The following is a 19,295-nucleotide window of genomic DNA, read 5'->3' on the forward strand; positions in this document are numbered from 1 at the left end:
TCACTCTGGGCCACACTCCTACAGAAACCCCGTATCTGTGACCACCCGTGTGGCCTTGAGAAGCCGTACTGCCTTCCAGGCAGGCGGCCCCGGGGCAGGGGGCCCGAGGGGTCCAGGTGGGCCGCATGACCCGGGCGATGTGCATCGCTGCCCCGGCCCTACCAGCGGTTACCACGGCGCGGCCCCGCCAGGCCCGGCAAGAGGCCCAGCGACAGGGCCGGGGCCGGCAGCTCGGGGTGCGGCGTGGGGCCGGGCCTGCGGGCGCCGCTTCCCTCGCCCGGGTTTCCGGGCGGCCCCGCCCCGGCGGCGCGGCGCCTCCCCCGGCGCGGCCCGACCGGCGCAGCCCCCTCCGCGGCGCGGGGCTCGCTGCGGCTGCAGGCGCCAGGGACGCTGCGGCGGCCCCTCCGCTGCTCTCCCTCCTTCTCCTCGCGGGCAGGTGCGCGGGCGGGCCGGGCAGCCGCGGGGCTCCGGGGCCCGGCGGGGCGGCCCGCAGGAAGCGGCGGCGGCTCCGCTGGGCCCGGGCGGCGCGGCCGCCTCATGGCGGGCGGGGAGGGGGAAGATGGCTGCGGGCTGGGGCAGGCCGGGCCTGCTGCTGGGGCCGCTCCCCGCCGAGCGGCCGGGGCAGGGCCTCCTGCGTCCTCCTGAACGGCCGTGGCGGGTGAGCGGCCGCCGCCCCTCCGTGCTTGCCGCAGCGCTGGGGTTTTACTTAATTTTTCAGGCGACCGAGGGACGGGCGTCCCTGGCTCGCCGCTGCCCGCGCTCCCTGCGGCTGCAGGCCTGGGAGGGGACGTGGCCCTGCGTTGGGTCCGGGGCCTTTCCCTCCTGGGCGGGCATCAGGCCCACGTGTCGGCCGGTTACCGTTCCTGCCGGGGAATGCTGGCTGTGAAGCTGAACCCAGGCTGGCGGTGAGCCGCCCTGCGCCGCTCCTGCCCCAGGCAGCGCTGCTAACCCTTCCCTCGCCCTGGGGAGGTGTTTTTGTGGGTGATGCTGAGGGTGAGGAGCCCCTCGGAGTGCGCAGGTGTCCCCCGGGCCGTGGGTAGCGCAGTGCGGGGGTGAACGGGAGGCAGCACCCTGCCTTGTGGCAGCAGCCCGTGGTTAGGTCAGGTTAGAGTGAAACCACGCTAAAATAATTGTGTCAAGTTGGCATGAACATAAAATGTCCTTTTGCTGTTGACATAAAAACCAAGCTCTGCAGCTGCTTCTACAATACGTACAATATTGTAACTGCACACAGCTTATAAGTAATTCTTTACATTTACTTTGTTTTAATATTTTGTCCCCAACTTCGAAATAAACCTGTTACTGAGTTGTATCTTATTTTTGTGAAATGGAGCTCTTATTAAATGGTAAGGTGCACAGTCCATTGTGTTTCACATCAGAAAGCCTCCATTTTATGAACTGGGGCATAACACTTGGTTTAGACATGACTGTCACAGCGTAACTCTTGCGTCCAGACTTGTGCTTCCCCTGCACAGAAGACAAGGGTTATCTCTGGAGGGGTCTGTTTCGATGACAGGGTTCCCTTGTGAACCTGATGAAGGTTTTGGCCTCTAAGCCCTGCCTGTCTCCCTAATGCACGGGGGACCAAAACTGGCAGTGTAGGAGCTTTCCCTCCCTGAACTGCCACTGTGGCCTTTGGTCTTCCCGTGCTTGCATGGAAATGCAGCTTAAGTGGTGCCATGATAAGGGATCTCCTGTCGCATTACAATGCCTCCCTGCCCTGTGGTGTGGAAGCCCACAGAAGGTCTGGTGGACTGAGTCTCCTTGAGCAGCTCTGTTCCCCTACCTGTGCACAGGCACCCTTTGGAAAGGTTTCTGTGTGCTCTGCAGGACCATGAGCAGAGCCACTGTGTCTTAATGGCTGCCTCTTGTGTCAAGACCTGAAGGGTTAGTAAATGTGGGACAACCTGGCTCTGCTTTTCAGGCTAGGGCTTGCAGCCTTGGAACAGAATCAGAGACCCCACAGAATACCTTGTTGTAAACCCAAGTTACTTCTTCAGGTCTTAATTTTGGGTTGGTGCTTTTTCTCTCTTGAACAGGTTCCCCCTCCCCTCTCTAGCTTTATTCATCTTTTAAGTTCCTTAATGCCTGACTGCTATGATGCTTTTAAAGCTTACTGCTTCTGGGGCAAAAACCCACCTCAGTAAGGCAGGATACTTTTGTCTAGGAACAGCCAGTTCTGTGAAACTTGCCAAGTTGCTTATTTGTTTTCTTGTGAATGTTTTGTCAGTCTGTGACACAGTTTTTCCAAGTAAAAAGGTTGGTTTGTTTTGTTTTCAAACAGAAATGTTCCATATGTGGACAATTCTACCAAAAGGCTCAAACTTCAGAGGAAAAAGTAGCCATGTGAGCTTGCAAGGTGGCTTTAGCAATTCCTATCTGCATTCTGATACATGACAAGTTAATTACACCAATTACACCAGCAACTGCACAGAAGCTCTATAGGAAACTGTTGTAGTTGTATTGCAACTTGTGTTACCGTGACTACTTTATCTCTTGATAACTCTGTAATTAACTTGTCACCACTGTTTAATGCTTAACGTATGTAGAGAATCAGTTAATGGCATCACTAAAGGGATGGTAGCCTGAAGGAGAAGCTCATGCCCTTTGGAAAGGTTATCGGGATTTCGTTGAATGGCTAATTTAAGGACTTGTGCAGAAAAAGTATTAAGTTTGGTACAGAAAGTGTGGATAAGATGGAAAGGCTGCAGCAGAGAAATTCTATTTAAACTGACTTCGGTGACAGGGGAAACTTAGAAGAAATAGTAATGCAAAAGGTCCAAAGGGGAACGTGTTTGAAGACGTGGCTGGCTGTTTTGTAGAGTTCTTTTCCCATGCCATCAGGGTTTTGGAGGAGCGAGAACAACTGATGTTTATGAATTAAACCTTGCTATACTGGCTGCTACACCCTGGCTCATGTTCTAACCAGTGCCTAATTTCCGTGTGAGCCATGTCCTCCACCTCTGATACAAAGGGTGACATCCTCGCCTGTGGTGACTGAAAGATGGTTTCAGCAGTGATGGTCATTCTCGTATTGGTGCTCTAAATGCTTCGTGGGATCAAACTGCAGGTCCCAATTTGTTGAGGTGTTCAACATCAGCCTCAAGACTATTGAGCCATGCTGCCTGGGATGCAGTTGACCTAAATTAAACTTATTTTCTGTAAAAAGAGCAAGGCAAGAAAAGCTGCACTGCTTGTGATAGTTGTTTACATTTCTTATTGTATATTTCACAGAACAATACTTTAAATTCCAAATGTGTGAAACTTTGAAATATATCCTGAAAGCATTAGTATTCAGTCTAATGATTTTAAAGATTTCCTGCATTAGAATAATTTCCTGTTTGTAACACTGGTGAAGTCAGCAAGTGCCTAACATGCTCTGTCTTGCCCATTCCCAGAAGTTGTTGGGTGAAGCTGAATACACATCCCACCAATCGCATAACTCGTAAAAGCAAGCACTTGTTAAATCTATTTGTTTTTATTATGGACATTGATCTGCCAGTGGCAATAATGCATTTATGGACATTTTTCTGCAAGCACAGCGCTGGTGGCAGTTTTTACTGACAAATTTGAGTCATATGGACAGTAGTTCAAAATACGCTTACTTTATTGACGGATTGTGCAATTCTGTAGTTTACCAAGTGTTCATAAGATATCTGGGCTGTTGAAGAGAATGTAACTAATGGGAAAATGTGGGACAAAGTTTTAATTTCAGGAGGCTTGAAATCTTTTAGGTGGTGACAGGTTTCAGCATGTTTCTTGGCTGGTTTTGTGAACTTTTAACTTCTTCATTAATGCACTAGTTGAAAAATTAAATACCTGGTTTGGTGCCCTTACTGCAGACTGCCAGTTCTTGAGTTCCCTACCTCTGCTGATAGCTGTGAAGGTTGCTGTTCTACAAATCTGTGCTGGCAACGGCTTCGGTTGTGCAAATTTATCTGAAGGTATGATGAGCAAAACTTTCCTGAAACAAGAAAAAAATGCTGTGTTAATTTTTGTCTCCTGTAAGGCTAACACTGTCACCCAGTACAGGTGTGTTTGGGCCAGCATTAATATAAACGTACCGCTGGAGGAACAACCAAACTACCGAACCCGTATTGAAGTATATTCCAGAAATACAAAGTGCATTTTTAAAACTTAATGATTTACTCATGTGGTCCAGACTGCTGTTTAAAAAAAAGGTATATGTGTTTTAATTTCAATAGAGCTTGTGTGGCTTTGGAGTTTTATGGAAGTTGAGTAATTGTGAAAGTTTTTTTTCATTGGAAATACAACACCATTTTAATGCTTTTTGCTAATCCTTTTTCAAGCTGTTTCCTTGTTTACTATTTTATATGAGCAGAGCAAAGCACCCTGTCCTGATGTCTGTCAGGACTATCTGCTTTATAGTGTGCCAAATTAAACGGTATAAATAATTTCAGGTATCTTTTCAAGTCACTTGTAAAACTGTGACACACAGCTGACATTCCTCCCAATGAAATAGAGGTTCTGAAGGTGATTAAACATACTTACATCTGAACAAGTCACCTTTATTCTCAAGGAGGAAGAGGGGAGTTCATTGATGCAAAGGTTCTGACTTGCCCTCTGATTTTCAAGTGAAATAGGAGTAAAATAGCACTGCTGACAGAAGGCCTGGAGTCTGGAGCAGCTTGGCAAAGGGGAATAAAGAAAAGTTCTGCCTCTTAAAGCAGGAGCTGATGGCATCTGTAGAAGCAGCAAATGTCAAGGTCCAGTTGCACTGTATGTTCACAACCCAGCGTGTAGCTGAGCTGTGGGTCTTGGAATAGGTGGCTGGGGATGCTGGGCTTGGGCTCAGAAACTAGCTTTTATTTTACATTTGGAAATCCCATTTCTGACTTCGGAAGTTTGAATCCCACTTTCTGGGTGGCATGGTGGTACACCAGTAAAAATCAGTAAATGCTTCTTGTTTTTATAGTACTCAGTAGCTCTGTGCAGTTGATACCACTGAAGGTGGGATACTGAAGAAATGGTCTTACCTGATGGGTGTGTTTTCAGGTTTTAATTATTTTTTGAGTGCCACTTTAGTGCATTATGATCAGATTAATGAAATACATATTTTAGTAAAGTAGTATATATTAGCAGCGCAGCCCACTGAATTCAGACTTGCTTTGTTTTCTGAATCATGCCATCTACATGCACCAAGTGTAAATTTAACTCCCTCCAGGTAACTCTGCATTAGCAGATAGCAAGTATTAGTGCTGTCTTGTAAATGTTGCTGCTGCATAATCATCATTCAGTAACATGTAAATTATCTGACTGCTTTAGATCAGCCAGCACAATGCAAACAATAACATTATCTTTGGGTGTTTGTGCATTCAAGTATGCAGAAGGTCTGTTGATTAGTTAAACTTTTTAATAAACACCTAAAGTATACTTGAGGCACTGTTAAAAGATTATTTTTTTCTGTTTCACATAAAAAAACAGAAGATGGACTGTATGGCTTCTAAAAATACACATGAAATGCAGAAACTTGCTTTGGCAGCAGTGGGTTGGCTATGTTGACAGTACATTTTTAGACTGTCGGCAGTGGCCTGCAGAAATAATTCATACAGCTTCATTTTCCCTTCATTTTGCTCTATTGGAGCTCAGTGTGATCAGATACAATGTAGTGGGAAGGGTGGAGGGGAAAAAGGGAAATCCCTTGCACGGTCTCCGATTGACAACAGAAATACCTTTGGTTATTTGCTGACTTCATGAAATACCAAGACTTCTGGATAATTGAGAAATGAAATTGACTTTATTCAAACCAGCCACGTTTTTTTCTTTTTTCCCCTGGAAGACAAGTGAATTAGTTGGTTTTCATTCCTGCTTAGTGGGCCTGGGCCATCACCTCCTTTTAGCTTTGAGGCTTAGGCAGTTGGATGGAAGGCTTGTCTGGAAAGACAAGCTGGATCTACAGCCAGGGTTGTGCTTTCAGAAAGTGAAATTGAGCCCCAACAAGGCAAAGTGGTTAATCTGAGAGAAACTTTTTTAATAAATGCTTGTGTGTTTCTGTTTTTTTTTTTAATGGAACAGTGGTACTATTTTGTTTTTACCAATTACATCAGTTGCACGTTGGTGAATGCACCTTGTTTTGTCGTATTGGTAACGTGTAGGGCCTGGATTAGATTCCTTTGCAGTTGTCTATTTTGTGCAGCGGTATTTGATTCCATAGTGAGAGTTTCTAAGAATATGATTAACCCTATGGGTCATCTTATAATGTAATTATTAATGATTGATTTTGTTTATCCTTGAAATCAATATGAGAAGCAAAATGGTTTGGCATATATTTGGGGTTGATTTCTAACATTCAGTAAACATGATCTTGTGACACGACTAGTATTGGTTTATTACTCAGAACATGTTTGATGAATCTGAAGTGTGTAATTAGTTTTATATAATGATGGTGATATGTGGTGGTTTTTACATGACTCATGTTAATATGGCCAATAGTGTTAACATCTCCTGCCACTAATAGTTAGGGTGGGGATGTATAGTAATTGATCTTCCTGGGAGTGCTGTAATGTAAAAACAATTCAGGCTGTTTGAAGTATATTTTACAAGTGTGCATTGGGCCTTTGGGATGTTATACTGAAAAACCCAATTGTACAGTTACCATGGGAACCCAATTAGAATAGATTGCTTGGGTTTTTTTCAGTCTTTCATCTTGACCAAAAATCTAATGTACTTTAAATGTTTTCATATGGAATTTTATTCATATACTGACTTGATATAATAGCTGGTTTTAAATTTTAGTACTGAAACCAGAGAGTATTTTGTTCTGCGCATCCCGAGGACGTGTCTTTCAAGGAGGATCTTCTTTTAGTGTTTAAAAGTTGATGAACTGAGAAAAATACTTTTTATGAATCTAAGAGTTCTTACCATAGTGCTGCCATCACATGTACTTTTTCCGGCTGCAGTCCTGTGAAAATAAGCAGGAAAGTATCTTAAAGCCCAAGGACTTCTGTGCTAGACTATCAACAAAATATGGCTGAAATTTTTCATGGCCTTTAAGGATCTGATTTTTGATGTAACCTCTGACTTTTCTTTGAGGTTTTGGTCTGTTGCTAAATGCAGAGGTTTGGAATCCTCACGGGGGGTTTGATTTATTGGCTTCCTGTACCATCTCATCTCCTACTGTGCAGGAGCTCCTGTTCAGCATCTGAAGGCATTTGTGTATCTTCAGGTGTCTCGGGAGCATCCTGCTGCCTGGCTGCTTGTCAGCATGGCTTCAGCCACAGCACAGCCCTCGTGGGAACAGAAGGTCTGGGAAACTTGAGCACATTGCGACTGAAAGGCCAAGGGGAGCTGAGCCCGGAGCTATGATCCCACAGCTCAGGTCTGAGGGAGGAGCTCAGTGGGAGATGGGCTTCACTGGTCCTAGTCAGGCAGCTCTGAGCTGGTAGGGATGGGGACAAAATTACACTTTCTTTTTTTTTTTTCATCCACCCCCCCACCCCCCCCACCCCCCCACCCACCCCCCCCTTTGTTTATCCTACTGTCTGCAAATGCAGGAGAAAATTTTTTGTCTTGGTGAAGGGGTCGCTGACAAGAAGGTTTCAGTCTTAAGACAGGTCCAGTGATTCTGGTGTCTCAGTTTCTGGAATGTGATCTAGGATGAGGTGTCATGATTGAATTTAATCAGTGGCAATTCCTGTGCCATTCAGAAGAGGTATTGGGTTCTTGTCAAAATCAACCTTAGCTGAACCCTTCCACTCAGTGTGAAAAGAAGTTAGTGTATGTATTGGCCTCTTCCAACGAGACAGTCTTTGCAAGGCTGAAATACATTTTGGAGCAAAGTTTTGGACTTTCCTAGCCCTCTGACTTATAGCAGTGGTCTTCTACAGTTTCCCTCTGTTTAGCTGCAGGTCGTCTTCTAACCACCGTGGCTTGGGCATTACTGGCAAGTTACCTGTCATCAGAGGGAAGCCATTCTGGACTAGCAGGCGGTTGAGCTCAACCTGAGGTAGACCTATGCCGTGAACACTAATCATTCTCTGGCTCTCCATAGGCACTGTGCAGCCTTTTGATTGATTTGCCCTTCTCAGCCACCAATCTCACCAAGGTCTTGGTGGTGCTAGAAGCTTCTTCCCCCAATGTATCGCCTTGTTTCTTGTGACTTACCGGCGGGAAGAGAGTAACTGTTGTGCTTGTGAGGTGCTAGTTAGTCCTTTTGTAAGAATCCTGTCCCTTAAAGCTGCAACCTGTTTCCAGTTCTCTTCGAAGTCTAACCTCCACAAAGCTGGGTGTCGTTTCTCTGCCGAGCGCTGCATCCCTTGCGGCTGTCTGTGCTTGCGTTCAAAGTCAGTTTGTATTCTCTGCTTCAGCAGGTGAAGAATACTTTGTGAAGACCTTAGCAAACGTAGATGGGTCTAAAGTTTTCCTACACTGTAGAAGCTGGGTATCTTTACTTACGCTTTTTAGAGACTGTTCTGTTGAGGAAGTGTCAAGGGGAATTGCCTAAAACTATTGAATTTTTTGGTGGCTAATCTTGATTTACTCTTGATCTCTGCATGGATTGCAGTTAGAGGTATGCGAGCATCCTTATGAGGGTGTTGCAGAGATTTTTTGACAACCATTAATGCATCATGTGGAACCTGGCTAGCAATTACACTGCTGTCACCACCACAAGTGAGATGCTATTTAAAACAACTACTTGAAATTTAACTTGATTTTGGCATTTGGCATGGTTTCTTTCCTAAACAGGAAGAGAGACTGTTGCAAGTAAATAAAAAAACCAAAAAATTGTGATGAAAAGGGATGTTTCCTGACTAGTTTTGTCCCAGAGATGTTTGCTGGGCTCTGAGCTCCTTAGGTCAGGATGAATGCCTGTTGTCTGGCTGCCCTGACAGAGCAGCCCTTCATCCACCCATGAGCAGCTGCTCTCTTGGGAACACTTTATTTCCCAGTGGGAAGATGGGGAGCAAGTGGATCTCACCAGAATCCAAAGCAGTGTGCACCACCAGATCAGCTGGGAGGAGATGGGAAAAGGGGGTAAGTAACTGTTAAATGGCAATTATTTAACAGTTGGCACAAGTGAAGCAAAAGCACATTAGGTGCCAGCTCTTCGTACAGGTCTGTCCAGCCTTTAGTCATATTCAGGTTGCATAAGATGCAGGTGTGTCACAGGAAGGCTTTGGGTTTCCCTTTTCTGGTGGAGGTGGTAGATGAGCCTTCCCTGGGTTGCCTGCCATGGTGCGAGTGGCGCTTTGATGGTGGCCGGTTCTTGCGCAGCCGGGGGGAGCAGCCGGGAGGAAGGCTGGCTGCCGGCTGCCATCCTGGTAACGCGGGGGGTGCTGGGCTGCCACTGCACGCCAGCCCCTGCCACCTGCACGCCAGCCCCTGCCACCTCGGTGGCTTCCCTCCTGAAGGAGTGTAGCGAAGGAGGTGTGCATACTCCTGGGTGTCTGGATGTAACGCTGGCTTGAGTCAGCGCAGTTCCACGCTGTACTTCTCTTTGGTCTTTGGCCCAGGTTTGAAACGAGCTTCTGGATAAATTTGCTTTTCAAGGCAAATATTCTAGCTTTACCCTTCAGAACAATCCGAAGAAGTGGAGTGTTGCTATGCACCTTGAAAGTCAAAGCTCTGAACTGACGATAGAAATAAATTGCTATTTTATTTTTAGCTTATCACAGGTATTTTAAGTAATATTATTATATTGCTCATGTGCCTGACTTACATTTTAAAATGGAATGAATGATCTTTGCAATGCCTACCTTGCAAGGGTATGACTGTTAATATATTCAAAATACTAATTATTCAGGATCTTAATTTTAAAACTCTTAAAATAATTAAGATGTAATATTAAGAATAAATATTACTGTCTTCTTGTAAGTGGTTTGGAAGTGGGTGTAAGTTCTGTTTGTGCCTTGGATTTCAAGGCTTGATGTGTTTGAGAGGACTTGGAAAGCCTCAGATATTCACATAATTTCTTTTAAGCTATTTATAATTTCTAAAGTGGATACAGTGCTCCTCCCCTGTGGAGTAGTGAGTTCCCCGTCTTGAGTGGAAGAGTTCCCATTGAGGTTGGCTTTGAGTCAGGACTCTGAAGCTGAGCTTTGGTGGATAATCTCCCTGATTTTAAAAAACGTAATGTTCATAGCACATCTTTGCAAAGATGTAGTGATCTTAGCTAAATATGGCACTGGAAAGAAAATAGAGGGGGGTAAAACGAAATGCCGAGGAAATACCCATCATACAAAGGGGAGAGCAAAGATGAACCTGTTAGATTTTTTGTTAAGGATATGTAAATAATGATACTGTTTAAAGTTACGATAGTTGAAGTTAAGATTTCTTAGTGGTTTGCATTCTGCACTTCTTAAACCCAGAATATAACTAAATTACTTGCTTTCATGCCTTAAAATGTATTATTTCCTAAATTACAAAGGGCTGTTTATTTTACTGAGTAACTTGGAAGTGCGTTACTGCCTGTACATATATTTCTTAAATTAATACTTTATCTTTTAAGCCATTCTTATTCAAATATCGGAGCTGTGTAGTACTTGTTATGAAAGAAGTCTTCAGTATGTGCCATCTGTTGATTATTTTTTTTTTTTTTGACTCATAACAAGCAGAAGATGACTTAATGAACATTAAAATTCCTGGTTGCTTGTGGTGAAAAAAATCAAACTCCCTTTTGAAATTATAGCTACTGAAACCTAGGGCTCATTTAAAAAACTGATGGAGTTGGTTAGAAGAGAAACGACACCATTGGCATACAGTTCTTCCTGTGGAATTCAAATTAAATCACAATCTAACTGAGAATTTTTTTCCTTACAGGTGGAGACCTTTCATCTACCATGGCATCAAGGCTTGTTCCAAAAGTAAGTTTATAGTAAAATACCCTTGCATTTAGGTGTGCATTGAAAGTCCAGCATTACAAAAGAGTTCACGTAACATAGTTTGTTTTTTCCCCAGCGTCCAGCAGTCAGTATTAAGAATCCAGTTGACAAGATTGATGCTGCATTGTAAATCTCTGTAGCTCTGTCACGGTTGGTAACAGGCATCAGTGGACCTTTCCCCATCACGTACCTATCTGCCACAGAGCATAAACTAACAGGACAATGCTGCATTTTCAGTTGTGTTAGCTGCTACCATTTCCTAATAAGCCCCTCACTGAAAAAGAAACGCTTAATTTTGAGACTTGATGCTTCAGTGAGGTAAGCATAGATCAGTAACATTATAGTAAAATAAGAAAACATGTCTGTTTATCAAGACATTCAGAACAATTTACCAAAACAAAGACATCAACACATTTTCAGTTGATAACCATATTGTTCAAATAAATAACATGAACTTTGACGATATGAGTACACTTTTTATGTGGAATATCTATTTTTGTAGCATTATTAGTGCTTCTCTAGGAAAATATTTCTAGTACAATCCAACTTGCATATTGAGCTATTCCTGCTGGCAACTTCTATCACTGTTAAAAATGTCTTAATAGTGGCATCTCTTATGGTTTTAATCTGCTTTATGCAAGGTAATGTGGCTTAGAAAATTTGACATATTCTGTGTCTTCTGCCCCTCTGTAGAAGATTTTCATTTACTTTTCCACGAAAGAAAATTGTTTTTATTTTTAAAAACAGAATGGTTGAGGAAGAAATTAAGGAAAATAAATTCTTGCTTCATTTATTTTTAAGCACTCATCTGTTTAGTTATATTTATGTATCTTCCAGTTTTAGACATCTTTTAGGAGATACCTGGAGGTACCTGGAATAATGGCAGAGAAATATTTGATTATCTTCTGCACAACCAGGCATGGTAGGAAGAATTACTAGTTCCCTCTCATTCAAAGCTAGATGTGATATAGCTGGCAAGCGACATGAAACTAATAATTTATTATCTAACCTTTTCATTTCTCCCACTCTCACTTCTAGTTGAAAGGTACAGCGTTAGCTGTTAGGGGAATTTTCCCCTTTTGATATGTGGAAAGCAGAAGGGTTAAGGTAAAACAGGTGAACTCCCACAGTCCCATTTGCCGTGGGGAGGGGGGCGGTCTGCCAGGGGCTGTGCAGGCACAGTCCACGCTGCTCTGTCTGGTCCTGTTTCCCCTCGTTCTGGATTCATATTAAATTTGTATGTAACGTAGCTCGTGTTTCTTTAGTGGTATTTATAGTATGTGACTAGTTTACAGTTTTACTTTGAGCACAGCCACGCGTTGGTGTGACACAGAATATATGTCTGACATATGGTTTTTACAGAAATCAATTATCACCGATGTGCTGAGCAGTTTTTAAGCAGGTTGCTGAAAAATGGTTCCTGAAAGCAGCCAGACGTGGGCATTTTCCACAATCGCTGTATCTGTCTCCCACTCCATCCATGATTCTGTTGCATTGACCAAAGATGTATGTTGGGTTTGTGTGGAAGAGGCTGAAACGTGGCCGTGGTTAATGTGTGTGAGCATACATCAGGAATGGCTCTCTGTTTAGGAGGGTTTAGGGTTTGTGGTGTTCTTATGACAGTGTGGCAATTTTTCTGTTTCATTAGAAACTTAATTCTAAATATAATTCTCTTCCTCTCTGGATTTCTTGTAGTTACTAAATTTAAACTTGGTAAATAGATCCTTGTACTGTGATGCTTTGCTCTCTGCTAATGACAGTGAAACGCTTGTCCATGCTGTCCTGAGTCAAACAGAGATTAGTAACGATAGGAAAATTCAGATGTGTATGCCAAGACGATAATAATGTGGTTTTCTAACAAGTCTTTTTGCCGCCTGTCTTGTGTGTGTATTTTCCTGTAGATATATTTCTATTTTTAGGGAATGCTTAATGCACAGATTCTCCTTCATTTGTTTAAAGCTGTTCTACTCACTTCAAAAATGTCAATGAAATCCTTTGCTTGAACATAGTTCATATTACTGACTCTCCTTCAGCTTAAGGAGCACTATTAATGGGTTTGTTCATATTGCGTAGATTTATTTTGTTACTATTCTCTAGCTCCTACTCTTCAGGTATAGCTATTTTGGTATTATAAAGAATGATGGATTATATAGGAAAGTTTCTTTTGAAGCACTACTGATATTGTGCAATGCACTTGGGGGTCAGCTACACTTGACTGATGCATGATTTATCCGATGTCCCTGCCACTTTCTGAGATAAAGCTGCTATTTTATCAAAACTGCCAGGAAGTGTGATTTAGAATTTATACACCTCCTTTTTCAAATAATTGTTCTGATTACTTTCTGGCACGGCAATAAAATGATAAAGGTAATTGCACACAAATGTGAGATAGCACCAAAATACAATAAAATTAACCTGAATTAGCTTGACTTGTCGATGAGAAGTATTTATGAAATGTATTTTTGCAATAAAGGAGACTGATATTATAGCTGGAAGGTGAGTTATTGCCTTAATGTAATACTGTTTGAAATTTAAAAAAGAGACTGTTACAGTTGAGGGTGATTGTGCCTTTGAAATTAAGTTGAAGTGATTCTTATAATTGGCAGCAATAATGCATTGTGAAGGTAATATCTTTTATTGTGTTATGCCTAGTTGCATTATCTTTTATTTAGCTGGTCCTGACTTCAGCTCTGCAGAGAACACAGGAAGGAGCCGATCAAGAATTTTGTGGATTTAGGTGATAAAAATTTGAAATGTTACCTAATATTAAAGTAATTCTTCTGCTAGGTTTTTTTCATTTTTAGCCTATTCAGTTTCCCTGAACCTGATACAATTCTCATTTGATTAAAATTTCATCTCTTTCCCTTGCATTAGAGTCATTGCCATATATTTGCATACACAGCTGAACCCCGCAACAGTAGTGTGCGTCAGTCTTGCTGTGGGTATGTATGCATGTACATCAGGTGGTCATTTTGGCAGTGAGATTTTGTATTTCTCAGTGCCTCGAAGTATAACCTCCTCTTACTGAAAAGTGTATACACACTTTTACAGCAAGCTCTTCAGTGGTAATTAAGGAGTAGATCTTAAAATGTTGACTAATATCTTGAGTTTATTTTGAAGTAATGAACACATCTGGAAAATCCAGACAACTGCATAATGACTTCTCATTTGGATGAGACTTGTTAAAACTCAGACCAGTTACAAATAGATACTAATTTTGGGGACCCTCTAATTCTTAGAGACAGCCTTCTTTATCTTTGATTCTTTAATGTGGTACTCATTTCTTTAATTGTTGGGCAACAAATTCCTTCCAGTTAGTGTTTTATTCTATGTTGAGTGCATGTTAAAACACTGGAAAAAGTATAACATTGCTTTGTAGTGCATTGTGCAAGTGCTTCAGAATGAGTCTTTTGGCATATGATTTCCAGTCTAAAAATAAGGGGTGGGACGGGGTGCTTAATCCCTTTGTTAGATCATCAGTAGGGTGAGAATGATGTCACACTTCCATGTTCCGTGGTTGATGCACCAAGCAGTGTGGCTTACAGCGTGGTTGTTGGCGGCATTTACACATACCACAGCAAGGAACGTACACAGTTATGACTGAAGTCTTCCCTGTTGGTGGCATAACTTGATTATTACAGAAATATCTGGCCCTGTCCTGTCTACTTTTTTCCCCTGTTCTTGGCATTCCATTTCTAATCTAATTCTGCTCTAAATCATTATATCAACTCTAGGCAGCCCACAGTTTCAAATGAGATACCCTAAGGTAACCAGGTGACTCTAAGCTTAAGCCAGGCTGTTTCATTTTTCTTTTTTTTTTTTTTTTTCCTGGGCACCAAGGTGCACCAAAGGGATGGCATGACCTGATCTCACAACCATGGTGCCAACCCAGCACGATCACCAATTTGAACAGCTTATTAACACTGCACTTTCTAATGACATTTTACTTGTATGCTGCATGTAATGGTTTGATTTATTTCAAAATGTCAATCTTAGCTTCATGCTAGCAATGCAAAATGTTGTAAATATTCTACTATATATATGGTTTAAACTGCTCTGTGGTGACAGCAATGGTGGCTACACTTGCATAGCATTTAAGTTGCCTATAGAAGTAATAGCTGGGGAAAGACACAGAATGTGTTTACTTGTTTTTGGAGAGGTATTGGAGGAAATAGTACATCTGAATTCCAGTTTAAGCAGTCCACTAAGGTCTTGTGTTTAAGTATTTGCTGACAGTGCCTCAAATCAAAGCTTGGCATGCAGGCAGTAGATGAAGTAGAAAATGCACTGGAATGCGCAGTCCGGAATGCAATAGGAATAACCCACCTGCCTCTTCCAAAGAAGTAAAATTTGTTTTATTACAATTAAAATATCCTTTAAGTAAAATAAACAAAGTCTGAGATCGCCCTGGTAAGTACGCTGGGAATTTGTCTTTTGACAGACCAGGATTACTCCTGTCTGCCAAAGCAACTGACTGAAGATGCAGCCAAAGAGCCAGAGGCTACCACTGCTTGGAAATACTCTTTCATAGCTTGGCATTTTGGGGTCTTTTGATTGCCATCCAAAGAGGATTAGTAGTATAATACAATGGGACAACAGAAACTTGCTTTTGTTGTCTTTGATTGTTTAATAAAGACTTATGTGTTTGCTCTTGTTGAATACTTTTAAAATGCTGTAGAAAGCAAATGTTGCTCTCTGCGTGAACATGTATCCCTCCCGTTTGTCGGGGGCTTGTGTGAAGTGGGCCTTCTGATAAGTGAAGATGGGGACTGATTTTTAGTGGCTGCTGTGCCAGTCTATATTCGTATACATTCAAAATATGCAGCTTAATTCTGTACCTTCACGTTTTTTAAGGGATTAGTTCTCTGGAAGGTAAAGAAATCGTCGTATCACCCCAAACTAACCCTGGATTTGCTTACAGTCTGTCTGACATTTCCCTTCCAAGCCTTCCCTAGCCAGGAAATGAGTAGGTTTTGTTTTCATACCCTCTGAAGTTACAGGTTTGGCTTAACCAGGGTTAGATTTACTTAGAGAAGCATTGGAGGTATTAGTAGAGTACTGCAGTATATTTCAGTGCAGCTTTTGTTTAAAAGCCTTATCTGGATTACAGTCCTGTTCTTCAGCTGTGGAGGTATTTATTACTCTTGCAGCAAGGAAAAATATATGTGGACCTGATATACGGTGCTTTATTCTGGCAAGCTGGAAGTTTTCTTTGGATCCTATATGAAGAAGAAATACACGCAGTATAGACAGTTATTGTGGGATGTGTAGGGGAAGAAGTGGCTTATGTCGAGATGGGTGGTCATGGGGTTCACAAGAACCTGTGGACTGGTATTTTATAACATCAAAATTAATTTTAAATTTTATTTTACTTGTTAGCCAATTATATAGATAGAATTAAATCTGATTAGCCACCATGATGGTGGTTTTGTTTCAAGACTGTCTTCCTGAATTTCAGCAATGAATGCAACACCTTTTCTCTTCCTCAAAATTTAATTTTTGTCTTAAATTAAAAACTGGGGGGCACTTGGCTTTCCTTGGACTGACAGGTTTCCAAGTGTTTGAAGGATGCTGTGTATGATGTTCAGGTGCAACAGTACAGGAAATACGTGTTACCTTGTCCAGAATTTCTTTTTTCATTAATTAATGAGCAATATTGGTAGGACTACCTTATCTTATTTTCTTAGACAAGGAGAATCCCTGCCCTGGGTTCCAGGACAATTTTCTCACAGTTTCAGCAGTACAGATTAAGATGTCAAACCTTTAGGGACGTGTTTGGATCAGGGCATCCTAATAGCTTTGGAGTTCACTCCATTATGTTAGTTGGAAATATTTGGGCTCTTTCTCTTAAGAAAAAGAAACAGCTTTTATAAAAGTTCATATTCAAGCTTTGGAAGAAATGAAACATTTCATAAGCAAAAAGACTGAGAGTTGAATGTTTCTCGTTCTGTCCTAATTTCTATTCCAGTATATTAAATGATTTCTGGGTATGAAACTTACATCTACCTCTTCCCTTCTTTCCTCCCCACACTGAAATTATTTGCAGTACATAATTCTTTTTTCTCTTGAAACAGTAGCACCCGCTGTTCATTTGGAAGGTGAAGATATAGACGATGAATCAAGAAATTAACAGGAGCAGGCTTTTAGACTTGTGCTGTGATTGCATGTTGATCGCATGAATCCCATGTTTTTTCCCAGTCCTTAATTTTTTCTCTGCTTTAAAACACTGAGTGTAAGAAACGGCTTTCTCATTTAAGACTAGCTGCATAAGGCTGGAAAATTACCCTCCACACTGAAGTGTGTGTGCACAAATGCGTTACCTTTACTATTAATATCTTTTCCCATATTCTTAACATGCAATGGATTGTTTCCTTTTAAATAAACATGCAGAAACCAGTAAAACAAATACAGGAAGTTTTAAACTATTAAGGAGATGCTGAGAGAACGATAATTCAATGAAAACCTAGGATGAGTAGACCAGTGGCATGTGTAAGCTGGCCAGCAGCCGTGCCGAGCCAGGGGCTGTGGTCAGCCTCGTTCCTCATCTGTGCAGCCCCAGGTGGGGTGGCAGAAGCTTTCTGCGGTTAAAACGTTTTGCAGGGTTAGGGATTATGTTTCTAAATTATGATTTCACACAGTTGTCTTTGTGATGCTAACAGGAGATGTTAATCACTGGAATTTTTTCTTTGGCTGTCTCAGTATGGAACAGCAATAGTGCTGTTTCCCAAGCCCCAGTGAAGGGTATGACTGCAGTGGCAACCATTAATTGCCCTAATTGCAGTGCTCGCTGCTGCTGTATCACCTCAGTGATACGCTGACCTTTACATTGCAGAATAGATGGGGTATTAGTAAGCAGTCAACTCCTGTCTGTTCTACTGACCTTGCTGCTGTGGAGTTGTTGGAGATGGACCCATCTCACTTCTTATGGCTTGCAGCGGTCCCTGGCTGGTTTTGCCTTGACAAGTACCAGTGATGTGATTTGATAAGAACTTTGTTATGAGAAGGATGTAAACTTACTGGATCAGGAAGAATGACTGAGATGAAGTAGCAAATTGCCAAACCAGTCCAGGTGCCTGTGAAGTATTCCCCTTAAATTTAAATCCAATATTTCAAGTTTTCACTGAATTTTAATCCAGAACTTGAATCAATAACAAGCAGGTTTGAGAATACTGTGGTACTCAAAAGAAGGACATTTAAAAGTCCAGGACTCATATTTCTTTCCTGTAATTATGATAAAGAAGCAATGTTTATTGATCATCCTCTCAAACCCAACAAATTCCTGGTATTGCTTGTTGGCAAGTCACTGATGTTACATGGCATCATAGAAACAGGGTAGGTGCTAGAGAATTATAGCTCATACGCCAGCTTCCTAATGCAAATATGTCAGAACATTGAAGTGATGAGTCTTTAGGTTATATTTATATATTCATATATTATATGAAGAATAGGAAGTAAATGAACAAGTTGGTACTTTGTCACACCTTTAGTGGGATGGGCTAGCATCAGCACTCGCTGGATAAATAAGTCCAGAACTTCAGCTTGTACAGCTAAGAATCCGTAGGATTTGTACTACTAATAGGTGTAGTGGGATTTGGGATCGTCTCAGACAATAGGTGCTGACAATCATTTGTAGGTTTTTGAGGCCGGTATGTAGTTACATCCTAGCCCAACATTGGAGCAAGATCACATGAGAAACAGTGTGGCAGATGAGTGGGTTCTTTATTTTTAAGTAGTAACTTTAATGGTGTGGAAGAACTAAGCAGAGAATTTTCAAATTTGCAGCAGTGACTAGTCTAGAAATAGTATAAAAGACCAGTTCTGCGTTTGAGAAATGGCAAGTGAAATAGGGGAAGGAATTGTAATGCAATTTAATCTTGTTGGTTGTATTTATATTATTGGGTAGCTCAGCAATTAGCACTTTCTGTTAATCTGAAAGGATCAAGAGACCCAGTTCTTGGAGGCAACTGTGACATCTCACTGATTAATGCACTTGGGCTGTCTTGGTTTAAAGAGATAAAATTGCAGTATGTGTGAGGACGCATTATGTTTCGCGGTTGAATATGTTATGTTTGCCTTGATTCTCAGAAATATTCAAGTAAAAAAAAATCGTGAGGACTTCCATTTGAAGTTCAGCCACATGCTATAGCCTAATGGAAATAACCTGTTAAATCAGATGCAGGTGGTGGCAGAGAGGATTATTATTAATATTTTGATATGGTATGGTAGGTTTATGTTGTTGCTAAAGCAGAGTGAAGGAAATAGAAAAACCTGTGGAGGAAGATCTATCAGAGATAGGGCTCTGGCTCCTTCGTGATGGGCCGGAGTCATGCGCTTGGTAATACTGAAGGGAAAAAATGGGAAGAGGTGACATCCTTGGTCTTTTTGACCACAGCCTTCAGCCAGAACTTGTTTTAAGACCATTTCTGATACCCTGAGGGCTGAAGACTTGTGGTG

The 19,295-nt window shown here is 42.0% G+C and overlaps 1 protein-coding gene across 1 annotated transcript in view; it reads left to right on the forward strand.

The window, feature by feature from the left end:
* Window positions 1–283: 283 nt before the first annotated feature.
* The window catches only part of MGMT (O-6-methylguanine-DNA methyltransferase), a 168,592-nt gene continuing 149,580 nt past the window's right edge, over window positions 284–19,295 (forward strand). The window contains exons 1-2 of the mRNA XM_056351015.1: window positions 284–436; window positions 10,780–10,823. Of these exons, the coding sequence (XP_056206990.1) occupies window positions 10,800–10,823 (24 nt within the window). The 5' untranslated portion in view covers window positions 284–436; window positions 10,780–10,799. The remainder of the gene's footprint in view (window positions 437–10,779; window positions 10,824–19,295) is intronic.

Source organism: Falco biarmicus, chromosome 9 (genome assembly GCF_023638135.1).
Source record: "Falco biarmicus isolate bFalBia1 chromosome 9, bFalBia1.pri, whole genome shotgun sequence".
Lineage (NCBI taxonomy): Eukaryota > Metazoa > Chordata > Aves > Falconiformes > Falconidae > Falco > Falco biarmicus.